At 59.4% G+C, this 13678-nt stretch overlaps 1 protein-coding gene across 4 annotated transcripts; it reads left to right on the top strand.

Moving 5' to 3' along the window:
- Positions 1-4694, top strand: CTSS (cathepsin S). 4 transcript variants are annotated; one of them, XM_056322320.1, is made up of 9 exons: positions 1-129; positions 367-406; positions 811-951; positions 1159-1281; positions 1806-1955; positions 2031-2255; positions 3303-3468; positions 3687-3789; positions 4176-4694. In XM_056322320.1, the coding sequence occupies exons 3-9, from the start codon at positions 826-828 to the stop codon at positions 4273-4275; spliced, it is 993 nt and encodes a 330-aa protein (XP_056178295.1). In that variant the 5' UTR covers positions 1-129; positions 367-406; positions 811-825; the 3' UTR covers positions 4276-4694. The 4 variants fall into 4 exon arrangements, with proteins under 4 accessions (XP_056178295.1, XP_056178294.1, XP_056178292.1 ...); XM_056322318.1 differs by having other exon boundaries at positions 7-129; positions 770-951; XM_056322319.1 differs by lacking the exon at positions 367-406 and having other exon boundaries at positions 1-127.
- Positions 4695-13678: the final 8984 nt, after the last annotated feature.

The raw sequence follows: 13678 nt of genomic DNA, 5'->3' as shown, positions 1-13678 counted from the left end.
CAGTTGCCGTGTGCAGGAGGTCCTGGGGGTCCTGGTGCTGAGGGGGTGCTGGGTTTGTCCCCAGCATCCCCCCTACCCCATCCAGGCAGGCTGCCGTGGAGCTGGAGGTCAGAAGACGTCTTCTCAGGTACGTTGGGTGCTTTGGGATTTTGACAGCCCTCTGGGAGGGCTGAGCTTTGAGGAAGTAAAACTGAAGGAGCAATATTTCTTGTTGACTCTGACTCCATCTTACCTTTAATCTCCTCCAAGTCCTCTCTGGGTAGTTGCACCATGTGTAGTAGCCCGTCCTCAAGAGCTGCTGGGAGCTGCTTAGATCAAAATAGGATTTTTTTAAAATTTTTTTTTTATTATTATTATTTTTAGGGTGCTGGAAAACACAGATTTCTCCAAACAGCCGCTTGACCAGGTGATGTGTAAACCTCCTTCAGGGAGAGTTTCTCGGGCAGGGTGGCACCGTCAGACGAGGCGTGTGTCCGGATGCGTCCCTGCGTGTCCGTGTCCACGAGGGCAGGAGTTGGGTCCTGCAGGCTTCTCCCTCCCGGGGAAGTTCCCCAGTCCTGGCTGGGATTTATTTCTCTCCCCGTCTCGCAGGGGCTGGGGGTACGAGGCCAGAGTGTGGGGCGGGCGGCGCTGGTGCTGGTCTGGGCAGGCAGGACAGGAGCTGGTGGCAGCACCAGTGTAGAAACCCCACCAAGGGCATGCCAGGCAGGCCAGGTCAAGGATGTCATCACCGTCCTGCCTCCCTGACCAAACCGGCTTTGTCACTAAGGGGTCAAGCACGGCTCCAGCGCTGAGCCTTCGGCTCCCCAGTCCCAGCTAAGCAGGATGAAGCTCCTGGCTTCCATCGCCTTCCTGGCCACGCTCGCAGTGGCACTGGGACTCCCTGACCCCACGCTGGAGTGGCACTGGCAGCTCTGGAAGAAAACCTACGGCAAGGAGTACCACCACAAGGTAGGGGCATCCTGGGGGGGTGGAGGCAGCTCGGGGTGCTGAGCTGCTGGGTGCTGCTCTGGCGTGAGCATCGCGCAGCGGGGAGAAGAGCTGACAGCTCCCAGGGGTGGTTTGGCAGGGGCTCCCGACAGCTTTTGGTGGGATAAAACGGGATGAAATGGCTGCGGGGGGCGTTGGTGCACGTCACGGGGCTGCTTTTCATGGCAGAGAGAGGAAGAGGAGCGGCGGGCGACATGGGAGAGGAACTTGCGACTGGTGACGCTGCATAATCTGGAGCACTCCCTGGGGCTGCACTCCTATGAGCTGGGCATGAACCACCTGGGGGACATGGTAGGTGCCAGTTGTGCTGCTGAGAAGGGTCTTCTCTTTGTCTCTAATTACCCACGAGGTTGATTTAAGGAATAGACGTGGGTCAGGGGTGGAAAAAACTCCCAGACACCCTTCTGGACCCATCCTCTTGTGGACTCCCGCAGCTGTGGACAAACTGCTCTGACGTTCCTGTGCTCGACCTGCCAGCGTGAGGCAATCTGGTGTGAGGAAACATCTCCTTAACGCAGCATACGGGGCACGCAGACCTGATCCTGGTCATTATATATGTTTGCAAATCATCCCTCTTCAATGTCCCAAGGTTGTAGCGTTGGTTAATGAAACACCAGCTTCCAGGGATTTCTGGTCCTTGCCGAGAAATCTTGCCCTTCCCAACGAACGGCTGGAAATTAGATGTGAAAAATAAAAAGCCCAGGACGCTGCAAACCTGCCAACTCCTGTAGCTCAGGGAAATCCACCTCCGACACCCCCCGTGCAGGACTTAAGAGACCAGGAGATCATGAGCGGGTGTTTCCTTTTCCCACCAGACCAGCAAGGAAGTGGCGGCTCTGTTAACCGGGCTGAACGTTGCTTCCCGGCCGAAGCTGAGCTCCACGTACCGGCCGCGTCCTGGCAGAGAAGTCCCGGACACGGTGGACTGGAGGGAGAAGGGATGCGTCACGGATGTGAAGAACCAGGTGCGGAGCTCTCTCCCTGTGGCTCTTCGTGGCTGGGTGCCGTGCTCACTCTGAATGTCTCCGGGGCTTTTGCAGGGTGCGTGTGGGTCGTGCTGGGCGTTCAGTGCCGTGGGAGCCCTCGAAGGCCAGGTGAAGCTGAAGACAGGGAAGCTGGTGTCCCTGAGCGCCCAGAACCTCGTCGACTGCTCCATGATGTACGGGAACAAAGGTTGCAGCGGAGGTTTCATGACCAGAGCTTTCCAGTACATCATCGACAACCAAGGGATTGACTCGGACGACTCCTACCCCTACACAGCTCAGGTAGGCGTCAGACCGTGGCAGCACGTGAGAAGCACTTGGGGCTAGAAGCAACGCGGCCGGTCGCTCTGCTTTGCGGCGTAGGCACCGTTCTCCTCCTCTCCCACTGATTTCCCTCTGCCTTGGTTTCCACCAGGGCTCGTGTCACCTCCTCAGCCTTTGCCCTTGATTCTTTCAAACCCAGGGAAGGGACTTTTAGATGTTTTTTACTCATAGGTGAATGACTGGACTGGCAGCCAGAATTCCTACGTGGTTATTTCAGTCCTACATAAATGATTAGGCAACGTACTATACGGAAGGGAAAAATGGGACAGGAGTCCTGGCTCCTCGCCTCAGCTCTCTGTATTATTTAATCTCCTACACTTTCCAAACGGGATATCGATATTTCTACCATGTCAGTGGGCTGAGGTTTCCAGGGAACGATGTGCAAACCATTGTTTTTAAGCATTACCTGTAACAGATGCTGTGTGACAGCTGCGAGGTCGTAAGGAAAGCCATGAGAAAAGAAAGATCCTAAAGTCTTGATGGCCAGAGTCAAGAGATGCCCTGAAATTACCTGGTGTCTTGAAAAGATGGCTTGTGGAGAGAGGTCAGAGGACCAGCAGCTCAGCCCAAGGAAGGACGGTGGAATAGGAGCCCTCAGACCTGCCTAAAGCAGCTACAGGGACACGAGATGCTGTTCTCTGTGTCTGCAGGGAGAGTGAGAAGCCCTGGGCTGAAATAAATTCAGGTTAAACCTGAGACTTCAGGTGGGAAGGCTGAGGAAGTTTCTCTAGGGAAGTGGTAGAAGTGATGTCACCAGAGGTTTCTAGAAAAAAGGCTGAGGGTTCCATTGTGATGGTTTGGCTGCTCTTGGCGTGGGGAAGTGAGATGGGTAGGATGGTCCCTTCGGGTCCTTCCAGGTGTCTTTTCCAAGAGACGGTGCTCAGGGAGAAGAACGGGGTAGCACAGAGTAACAGAGAGCTGTAGAAAACCAATACCCGAAGGTCTTGAGCTGTTCCTGGTGGATCCCTCATGCTCCTCTTCTCCCGTCCCCGTCGCTCCCCCCAGAACGGGACGTGTCAGTACAACGCGTCCGCACGCGCCGCCACCTGCTCCAAGTACGTCGAGCTCCCATACGCTGACGAAGCCGCCCTGAAAGATGCTGTCGCCAACATCGGACCCGTCTCCGTCGCCATTGACGCCACCCAGCCCACCTTCTTCTTGTACAAGTCAGGTACGTCCTTGTACCCCAGAGATCCTCTCCACAGCCCCCCGTGTCCTTCTGCACGTAAAGCCGGTGACAAGTGGCGGGTTGGGGCTTAACCCCTGGGTGAAGGCATTGATATGACCCAACCACACCGAGACAGCAGCGTTGCTGACGGTGCTGACGGTCGGCTTCGGCTCACGGGCGAGGTCTGCTGCCGTGCTTCCCAACTCCTTGGTTTTTTCCAGGGGTGTACGATGACCCCCAGTGCACGCAGGAGGTGAATCACGCCGTCGTGGTAATCGGCTACGGCACCCTGAACGAGAAGGATTACTGGCTGGTGAAAAACAGGTAAAGGCACAACCGTGCATCACGGAACCCTCGGGATCTATAGGCTCGGGATCTATAGGGCACCCCCCCTGCTGCCCACCCTCACGGTTCCTTAAGGGTGTTGATAGAGCTGGGTGATGGTATCAGTCCTTCCACCCAGGGATTCGTGCTTCATCGTGTCAAAGCACCTTGACGTCACCCCAGCAGCACCACAGAACTTTAAACACAACTAAAATACACTTACACCCCCCCTCAAGTTCCCCTTACGTCAATTGCCATAACCTAAGACGGGATTAGAAGCATTTAACGCCAACGCTTCGATGCTGTGATGTTGCTAAAGCTGCTGCTTCGCTTGCAGAAAAAGGAATTTAATTTTTCTCCTGTCTGTCTGTCTCCTGTCCCAAAAGCTGGGGTGTGCATTTTGGTGACCAGGGCTATATCCGCATGTCGAGAAACCACGCGAACCATTGCGGTATCGCCAGTTACGCCTCTTACCCGCTCATCTAGACGGAGCCCGCGCCGCAGCGAGGACTGGTGAGCCCTCAGTTACACCACTGATGCTACGCTTGCACAGATCTACTGACTTCAAGAATCATTTTTTGGCTCTGTGGGCAACGTCCTCCTGTTAGATCAGGCTGGGAGGGAGACCTGTGCGTAGGAGGAATTCTGAGGGTGATTTACAGGCACCTCATGACTTCTTTGGGGGGAAAAAAGTGTTTTTGTTGGGTTTTTTTTTTTTAAGAGTGAGATTGCGATACATACATTTGTAACGGAGATCACCTACCGTTACAACAGGGATAGTGTTTTCCTCTCTCCAGTTGAGCACCGAGTACTGCCACGATGACACAGCTCTCACGTTAGCTCTGTGCCATGTTGATGAAGTTGCAGACTTTCTTTGAAAAATAAATCGGTTTCACTGCCCAAAAGTCCGCTCTTTGGTCTCTGGAGGCAGGAATGGGTGGCAGAGGGAATTCCAGCCAATGCGTGAGGAGTCTCACAAAACCTCCCCACAGATGACCGTGTCTCTCCAAGCGGTGCTGAGGAGTTGGGAACGGAGGATACGGATCACCGCGCCCGTACCCGGCCCCAGGCTGGGGCAGGTTCCTGTGATGATGATATTGAAACACTGATGCTGCCACCGTGCCCGTACAACACAACCCGCCACCGCACGCAACGCTTTTTCCTGACAGGGATGCCAGAACCCGTCCCAAAGGTTTCCGTGTCAAACCTTTTGGCTGATGCTGCAAAGTCACCTAACTTTTTTCTTTACATGTTTGTATTGACCGTAGGCTTTAAAAAACCCCACCTTCTCGTTTGTTTCAGTGGGGAAACTCACCTTGAGAATCACTTTCCTGTTTCCTTGCATTGTGATGCCATGGCCACCTTGGGGGAGGTGGGGGAACCGAACAAGTCTCCAGCGCTCACACATTGGAGGGTCCCGGGTGGCTCTGTGATGTACTAGGGGCTCTGGGAGGGTCTTGGGGGGATGCTGAGGGGCTCTGGGAGGGTCCAGGAGGATGTTGGAGGGTCCCAGGTGGCTCTGTGATGTACTAGGGGCTCTGGAGGGTAATGGGGGGATACTGAGGGGCTCTGGGTGGGTACAGGGGGACTTCTGAGGGTGGTGAGGATCTGGGAAGGAATTGGGGCTACTAGAAGGGTCCTGGGGGTTTGGGTGGGTCATGGATGGTGCTGGGTGGGTCCCTCCTCAGGTGTTTTTCTCCCTCAGAGCACTCTTTTTGTCCTCCCTGCTAATTAGGGTGCCTCTATTCAGCCCCTTGCCCCATGAGAGCTGAGGTTCTCTGCTTAGATCCCGTCTCACGCTCCTGGCTTCCTCCCCAAGCTTTCCTTTGTCTCTGGAACGGCTTTAGGAGCCTTTGGGTTCCCCCACAACTCATCTGCTGGCTTTTCTTGTGCCCCCAAGGACTCTGTATGCCTTTTGCTCCATCTGGGACCCCTCTTTTGGTCTTTCAGCCCCCCTAGAACTTTTAACGCAAGTACAAAACAGAGCCCGGGCCCAACACAGATCCCCCAGCTGTGGCTCCAGCGGTGGCCAGGACTGAAAGCATTGGCAGCAGCCCCCTTCCCTCAGCAGCCCCCAAAGAGCGGGGCACTTCACTTTCTCTCCCCAAAACTCCACACTCTCATCCCAAACATAAACCCAACGGCAAAGCCCAGTGAAGTTCCTGGGGCTCTCTGGGGGCAGCTGGACCCCTGCCAGCCATGGCAGGGCCAAGTGAAGGCCTCAGGGCTCTCTGGGGACAGCAGGGCTCCAGCGAGGCCAGGTGAAGGCCCCGGGGCCCCCCGGAGGCCTCAGAGCCCCAGCGAGGCCGGGTGAAGGCCCCGGGCCCCCTACAGGCCACACGCCCCCGGCCACGGCGGGGCGCTGTTTGAACGCCAGGCGCTGGCTGCGCGCGCCCCTGCAGGCCGCGGCGGGCGGGGCCGCCCTGCGCATGCGCGGAAGGGGGGGGCCAAACTGCAGCTCCCGGCATGCCTCGGGGCCGCCGCCGCCATCGCTTCCGGTCAGCGGGCGCTTCCGGTCAGGGGGCACTTCCGGTGGCTCCGCGCTCTGCCGGGGGTCGCAATGGGGCAGGGGGGCCCGTGGGGTAGGGGAGGGCCCATGAAGGGGGAGAACTGGGGTCTGTGGGGCAGGGAGAGCCCATGGAGGGCTGGGGGAGGGAGGGGGTCTGTGGGGCGGGGGTGGGCTTGTGGAGGGGGGGGGAACTGGGGGGTCTGTGGGACAGGGGAGGGCTTGTGGAGGGGGGGAGCTGGGGGGCCTGTGGGACGGGGTAGGGCTTATGGAGGGGGGGAGCTTGAGGGGGGGCTGTGGGACAGGGAAGGGCCCATGCGGGGGGGGCTGGGGGAGGTCTGTGGGGCATCTGTGGGGCAATGGAGGGCCTGTGGAGGGGAGGAGCTGTGGAGGATCTCTGGAGAGGGGGAACTGCGGGGCCTGTGGGGCAGGGGAGGGCCCATGGAGCGGGGGAACTGGGGGGCCTGTGGGGCAGGAGAGGGCCCGTGGAGGGGGAGAACTGGGGGGTCTGTGGGGCAGAGAAGGGCCTGTGGAGGGGGAGAGCTGGCGGTGGGGGTGTCTGTGGGGTAGGGGAGGGCTGTGATGGGATTTTGGGGGCAGGGGGAGGGCCCTGTGTGGGTCAGAGCGGTGCCGGGGGCGGGGGTGTCTTAAGAATGGGCTTTGTGGGGTGGGGGGGACAGGCAGGGTCTGCAGCTGAGGCTCGGGAGGTATCATTGGGCTGGGGCAGTGCTGGTGGCTGGGCCCGGGGTCTCCTGCCGGCAGCAGTCACTGAAGCCGGGGGGGGTTCTTTGGTTTGTGGGGTGCCCTGCGGGGTACGCAGGAGCAGCCTGGGGGGGAAATGCTGGCGTGAAGCCTGTGCCAGGGGAGTATTGAGGGGAAGGGGGGGGTCCCCGAGCATTGAGCGTGGGGGCTCTGACACCTGAGTGTATGTAGGGAGCGTGTGTTGTGAGCGCAGGGACTGCTGGTGCTGTGCGAGGCAGCTCTGGAGGGGCTGGGCTGGGGGGGCCGGGGACACGTGGCCTGATGCAGCGAGTTCTGGGGCGAGAAGGGCCACCGGCGGGAGCTGGTGGTACCTGGGTGCTGGGAATAAGAGCTGGAGGGAATGTGACGGGGAGAAGCAGCGGCTCGGTGCTGTCGGAGGCAGCACAGGCAGCGGTGGGAAGCTGCTGGCCTTCCCTGTGCTGCTTGGGTGCCGGGAGGGCTGGGGGCTTTGGGGGGGGCAGCCGCCTGTTGTGCCGTGCCTGCCAGCCTCAGCCCGTGCTGTGCTGTTACCCCTACGCTTTCCAGCGAGAGCATCAGTATCGGGGGGCAGCTGCCGCCTGCGGGGTGCTGGGGCCGTTTCTCCCCGCTTTGTGCTATCCCTGATCGCTGCCGCTGTGCACTACGCTGCCCTTCGTGTCTCGGGGCACGCAAAGGCCTGGGTTCTCTCATTTAGTTGTCCCATTCGCGTTCTCTTTGCCATAAAATCATTGATGATACTCCCATTTTCTTTTTGCTTTTAGATGAGGCTCCCAATTCCAGCTGCATTTACCCAGTTCTGCATGGCTGGTTGTGGGGAGGGGGCCAGGCTCCTGCCCCCCCAGCGCTGATAAAGGGGAATGCTGTGGAGGACCGGACTGCAGCGCTCCCAGTAAGCCGTGTCCCACGCTCACCAGGAGCAAATCTTTGCATCTGTGTCTGCAGGGTTTGAGCCTGTTTCTGGGCTCCATGGCATGCTGCTACCTTTGCTCTGCCTGTGCTGGAGCTTACCGCTGGTGCTGGAAGGTCTGACCCTGTGATTTGCCTTTTCCCTCCCGATTTGCCTTTTCCTTCCTGTTGCATTGTCCCTGCTTTTGCCGTTTCCTGCCTTCTCCTCGTGGCTGCCCTAACTGTCCGCCCAGCTCGAGGAGTTCCTCATGTTTTATCTTGTGACGCTCCCCTCCCCGTGCACACAGATGCTCTTTCTTGGCTTTGTGAGCTTTTCTGACACCCAGTTTCCTGGTTGTTCTGCAGCTTCTCTCAGCTTTGCCTTCCCCTTCCTGCCGTTGCCTTGTAATACGCCTGCACTCGATGATCTTACGGATCTTTTCCAACCTAAATGACTCCGTGACTCTCCTCCCCGTCCCGGTGCCCTTTTTATGTTTCAGAAGTCAGTTCTTGCTGCTGTCAGTTGTCAGGATGGTGCTGGGGTCCCTCTGTGGCACAGTCCGCCGGTGAGAATACCCGATCCGAGACTTCCCTGCTGTCCCTTTCTTCGTTGTGCTTAGTGCTGCCTTCGACACGGAGCTTTGGACGGTTCTTTCCCGCCCGGAGGATTTTGGCATTTGGCTCTGCGATGTTCAGTGTCAGTGGCTCCAGATCGCTCGCTGTCTTCTTGTGTTTTGAAATGTCTTCTCTCCCGACGCTCGTTCTTGCCCGTAAGCGTCCCGTAGCTCTGCTGTCCTTGCTCCTTGTCGCCAAGATTCCAGCGCGCCGGGCACTGGGCAGGGTGTCGGGGGGTCTGGGTGTCTGTAACTGCAGAGGGCTGGGATCTGCTGACAGGACTGGCTTTGCCACCAGGTTCCATCCTCCTCTTTGCCCATCTCCTTACTTCCCTTTGGTGAAATGCAACTATTTTCCTGAAGTTTCAGATCTTGGAGTGAGTAACGTGTCCCGCGGCCCCTTGAAGCTGCGTACTTCAACTTCACCGCTGCTGCCATCATGTGCCAGGCCCAGGAGGGTGGGCAGGTGATGGTGAGTGAGTTGATTTGAAGTTTTACACAATTTTTATGCCCACGTTGGACAACAGATGCACCTGACTGTGCTCTTCGAGCTTGTTAGGAGCTGGTGATGCATGCCCCTGCACTCTTACAATGCGCATGCTCTGTTGCACGAAGAAAAAGTCACAAATACGATCATCCTCCTCCTCCTCCCTGTTTTGTAGGTTGGCCTCACGAGTGCTCCTGGGCAGGGAAGAATCCTGGCTCAGCGCGAGTTTGTCAGGAGGTTCTCGCCTCGCTTTGTAAGTACCTTTCAATGACTAATTGAAATGACACCCCAGCAGTCACACCACCCGGCGCAGCGTCCGTTTGCAGCGTGTTGGGTTTGCACTACGGTCACCCGAAAAACTCCAGCGTGGATCGTAGTTAACCCGTGTCCATTGTCCGGAAGAAAATATCACAGGAATAGCAGTTTCCATCTCTCTGTGAAGGAGCTGGCACTGTGGGATTCGGGCCAGGAGCTTTGCGGGTGGAGGATCTGATGGTTGTAACTCAGCTGTGTGTGATTTGTTCCACATTCTTTCTTAACAATTTCTCCTTCCAGCTGGACCGGGCGGGTTTTGTTGTGATGGCTCTGCCCTCCATTGGGATGCTGCTGTGATACTTGAGCAACAGAAAATCAGACAACCCCGAGAGGAAAAAAGAGGGAGGAAACCAGCACCCCGGAGCTCAGGAGGGAGCTACCATTAACCCACCAGAACCACCGGTGTGCTTGGACCGGCAACAGTCTGCAGAGGCACCGCCGGGGCCACGCTGCGGCCGCGTCGCTTCAGTGGCAGCGGTGCGTTGCCTTCTCCCATCAAAAAAGAAGAAAAAACACCGAAAAGCCCCGACCAAACCCGCTGCCTGCGCATTCAGGGCAGCGTCACTCACTCTGCGGCCGAGAGGTGCCAGTGAAGCTGCGACACGAGCGTGTTAACGCCCGGCGGAGCTCATTTGTGGGGGTGCAGCTCTGCAGCGTTTCTGGCGTCTGCGCTGCCTCCCAGGCCCCGCTCAGCCAGGGGAGCCCCTGCCTGCTGCAGTCTGCTCAAACCCTGGAAATCCTGGGGCGGGGGCTCCTCTTCCAGCTGCTGTCCACCTTGCCGAAACCCCTGCGGGAAGGAGCTCTGCCCACTGCTGTTGGAGAGCTGTGTTCTTTGCGAGCTGGGGCACGGGGAGCCCCGCTGTGTTTCGCTGAGCAGTTCGCTGCTGTGTGGCTGGTTGGGGTTTGTGGCTTTGGGGTTTGTTCTTTTTTTTTCCCCCTGGTTGCTCTGTTGAGGAACCCATGGCTTTGTAGTAAAACACACACCGTGGAAGAAACCTGCTTTGCTTTCACCGGGAGGGCCTGGAGGCACCTGGCTGCCTCCAGAAGCGGCTGAAAGGGCGTACAGGCAGGAAAATAAATCAGTACGTTACTCCATCAGGAAAATAAATGGAAAAATGGGAGCAGAGGGAATGTGGGGAGCTGGCACCTCGCGCCAGCTTTCCTGACGGCCCCCAGCGCCGCTATAAGGGGGTTTCTTCCACCGTTGTAAATAAACGGTAGCGTGGCTGCCCGTTGGGTGTGGATTTGTGCTTTTCCTCTGGAGGAGGGAGCAGCACAGCGATGGCTTGGCCGAGGGGACCCGCGCGTGGTGAGAGGGGGGTGATTTGTTTGCCCTGCGATCTGGGCAGGGGCTCCGTGGTGGCTGGTGGCACCGCACAGCCCGCTCTGGGCCACGCGTTGGAGCCCGCTCCCCGGCACTGGCGGCAGCCGAGAATTTCGTGTTGGTGGATAGAAATCGCGGGGCCATGCCGGAGCGAACACTGTGCCTTTGTTACCAGAACAATGTTTCCAAGCTGGGATTCCTCACCCCCTCGCCCCAACCTTCGCTGCCACCGGTTGCACCCTTTGTTTGGCCTGGCGAGCGTCGCAGCCGGCCGGGTTAGGGACACAGTGGCTGTTTGATGCTCAAGAAACTTTCAGGAAGGTGCGGGAGCTTTGTGCCAGCGGGGCTGGCTGGCGCAGCCCGCCGGGATGTGCCCGGCCACGGATTTTCCTCGCCAGGCTGAGAGGTAAGGCTGTTCTGCCTGCTCTGGGACGGGTTTTGGAGGGCAGGCTGGGAGGGTTTGAGGGGAAGCCGACGCAGAGGAGCTGTCTGTGTTGTATTTCTGATCGTAGCGCTCTTCTTTGAGCCTGGAGTTGGACCGGCGCTGGGAATGCCGGTCATGGACCGACGTGATGCTGGTGTGCCCGTGGTAGGGCTTCAGAGTGGGATGAGAGCCCGGAGGACGCCCGTGCCTGGCCCTCCTGCGCCCCGGCACCCTGGGGAAGGGGCCAGTTCCAGAAACCCCTTGGAAATACGGATAGTGTTTTGGTCCTCGCCTCGGGCGCTTGGAAACCAGGAGCCAGGAGGGCTGCTGAGCTCCCGTGCAGCCCCACAACCAGCGTGTGAGCTGGGAAAGGGCTGGTTCCCTGAGCCCCAGCCCCGGGATAATAATCCCGACTAAATTCCTGATGGTTTCCGAAAAAAACTTTGGAGCTTGTTCCGCCGCCCGGCCGCTGCGGTTTCCCTCCCCACAAGGCAGGGCAGGGCACCAGCCGTGCCAGCTCCGCTCCCAGCCGCCCCAGGCAGGTGTCACCTCCTGGCACCGCTCCGGAAAGTCGCGCAAAGGTCCCTGGTGCCACCCGTGTAAAACAAACACGGTCCTGGCGGGCTGAAGCCTTAGCCTGAGGAATATCGAGCGGAGAGACGGGGCCAAGGGACAGGCTGGCTCCGGGGTGGGGGACCAGGTCTGTGCCCGTGCGTGGCGAGAGGCTGTTTATTTATTTTCCTTCTGCTGATCGGGCGCTTCGTGTGCCAGTGGCGCTGGGACACCCGGAACAAAGGTTGCCGGAGCTTTCCAAAGCTTCCGAGCCGCTTCTGGCAGATGGGGATTAAATGCACCGGGGTGTTTATGGCTTGCGGGTGCCTCTGGCACGGGGATGGTTTGCTCCACCCGCGTTTGGTGGTGGCTTTTCCCAGGAAATGAAATCCCTCCTGGATCCAGCCCTGCTGGGTTTGTCCAAGGTGCGTAATCCTTCCGGCATCGCCCGATCCCGGCAGTTTGTTGTCGCCGAGGTCCGGTGCGAAGGGTTAACGCGGAGCCGGTGCGAGCAGCCTGTGCTGTGTGGGCAGCCTGAGTCACTGCTCGCCCTGCCCTTGTCGCCCTCGTCGCAGCCTTGGGTGCCCTCCTCTTGGGTGCCCTCCTCTTGGGTGCCCTCCTCAGCACGGCACACTGCTCCCCGAGCTGGCAGCGGCTTGTGCAGGCTTGGAAAAGTGCGGCTGTGCCAGTGCCAAAGCTAACTGGGATGGAGGAAACCACCACTTTGGGGAGACAGGGAAACTGAGGCACGGAGTAATGCGCCTGGCCTTATGGTGCTTTGGGGTTGCCCAGCTCCTGCTTGTCACTACAGCGGGCAGTGGATTATCCGTAAGTCCCACCGGCTGGCACGGGAAGGATGACTGGGAGTTGGGAAGGGGCACGAGGGGCACCCTAAGGCTGTTCTTGGACCCCGAAATCGGTGGAGAAGGAAATGGGAGGGTTGCTCAGTGCCGAGGGCACCCACAGCCCGGCGCAGAGCTGCGGCTGATAGGTCAGGGAGGAGGGAAAGGGGGAGCAAGGCTGGATTTGGGGTGCCCCACGAGGAGGGGAGCGTGTGTCCCTTGGTGGGGACGGTGCAGAGGATCTGTGTGGTGCAGGGCAAAGGGTTAACGGGGAAAAGGATCCGATTTGCCAGGTGGTTCCTGGTTTATTTTGTGTGTGAAAGAGGCAGGGACTGAGCAGGGAGGAAGAGGAGGAGAGCACCCAGCAGGGCTGGCCCCGTGGGGCCCACCGGCCGCATCACCCGCAGGTGGGTCCCTGGCAGCCCGGGGGGTGACCTGAGCCACCCAGGAGCCACCGTCCCCACTCCTGGGTGCTGCAGCACCCCCCTCGCCCACTGCCACCGCCGCGTCCCCCCACCAGCCGCTCACCGGCACCTTCCCTGCCCTTTGCCCGGGACCGTGGGGACAGGGCGCCTGCGTCCCCGCTCCCACGCCTGGCGCTGGTGGGGTGTGACCCAAAGGTCACTGTCGTGACCTTCCAGCCGGTCACCCATCCCTCCGGACCTCGGTTTCCCAGGGTGGTGGCCAGCACGAGCATCCTCCACCCACCTGGAAAGCCGGTGGCCAAGGGTTCATCCTTGCCGGTGCTGGGGATCCCAGTTGTGCCCGGAGATAAATGGGGGGCGAGGTGCTGGCACCCTGTGTCCCACCCGGTGCCGGGATGGGCAGCCACCTCGGTGGTGTGGGGTCAGAGTGGCTCGAAGGAGGAAGACCTGGCTTCTTGCTTCCTCCCCTGGGACTGGGTGCACAGGCTGGGTGCCCTCAGGGTGTCTGGGGACACTTCTCGTCCCCAGGACCCGTGCTGGCCTGGAGCATGGGGGGGACCCGCTGTGGTCCTGACCCCTCTCCGCACACTGCAGTGATGAGCGTTGGCCGTTCTCAGCGCGGGGCAGGGGGCTCCTCCAGGTCCCCATCCTGCAGCTGGCGGGTGGCACCGGCCCCAGCCTCCTCGCTGCTCTCCGCCTGGTGCTCCCCAACATTTTGGGGGGGCTTGGAACACAAGCATGGACTGGGAGGCCGGCTCGGTGCCCGGCTTCGCC

The sequence above is a fragment of the Falco biarmicus genome, chromosome 19 (genome assembly GCF_023638135.1).
Source record: "Falco biarmicus isolate bFalBia1 chromosome 19, bFalBia1.pri, whole genome shotgun sequence".
NCBI lineage: Eukaryota > Metazoa > Chordata > Aves > Falconiformes > Falconidae > Falco > Falco biarmicus.
Note: the sequence above shows the minus strand (reverse complement) of the source record. Positions and strands in the feature narration are given on the sequence as shown.

Bases quoted from the DNA above. Each gene is read 5' to 3' on its own strand.
- CTSS (XM_056322319.1), top strand. From the start codon at position 826: ATGAAGCTCCTGGCTTCCATCGCCTTCCTGGCCACGCTCGCAGTGGCA. The intron at 2,256-3,302 runs GTAGGCGTCAGA...CGCTCCCCCCAG, and splicing joins CCTACCCCTACACAGCTCAG to AACGGGACGTGTCAGTACAA. The intron at 3,790-4,175 runs GTAAAGGCACAA...CTGTCCCAAAAG, and splicing joins TACTGGCTGGTGAAAAACAG to CTGGGGTGTGCATTTTGGTG.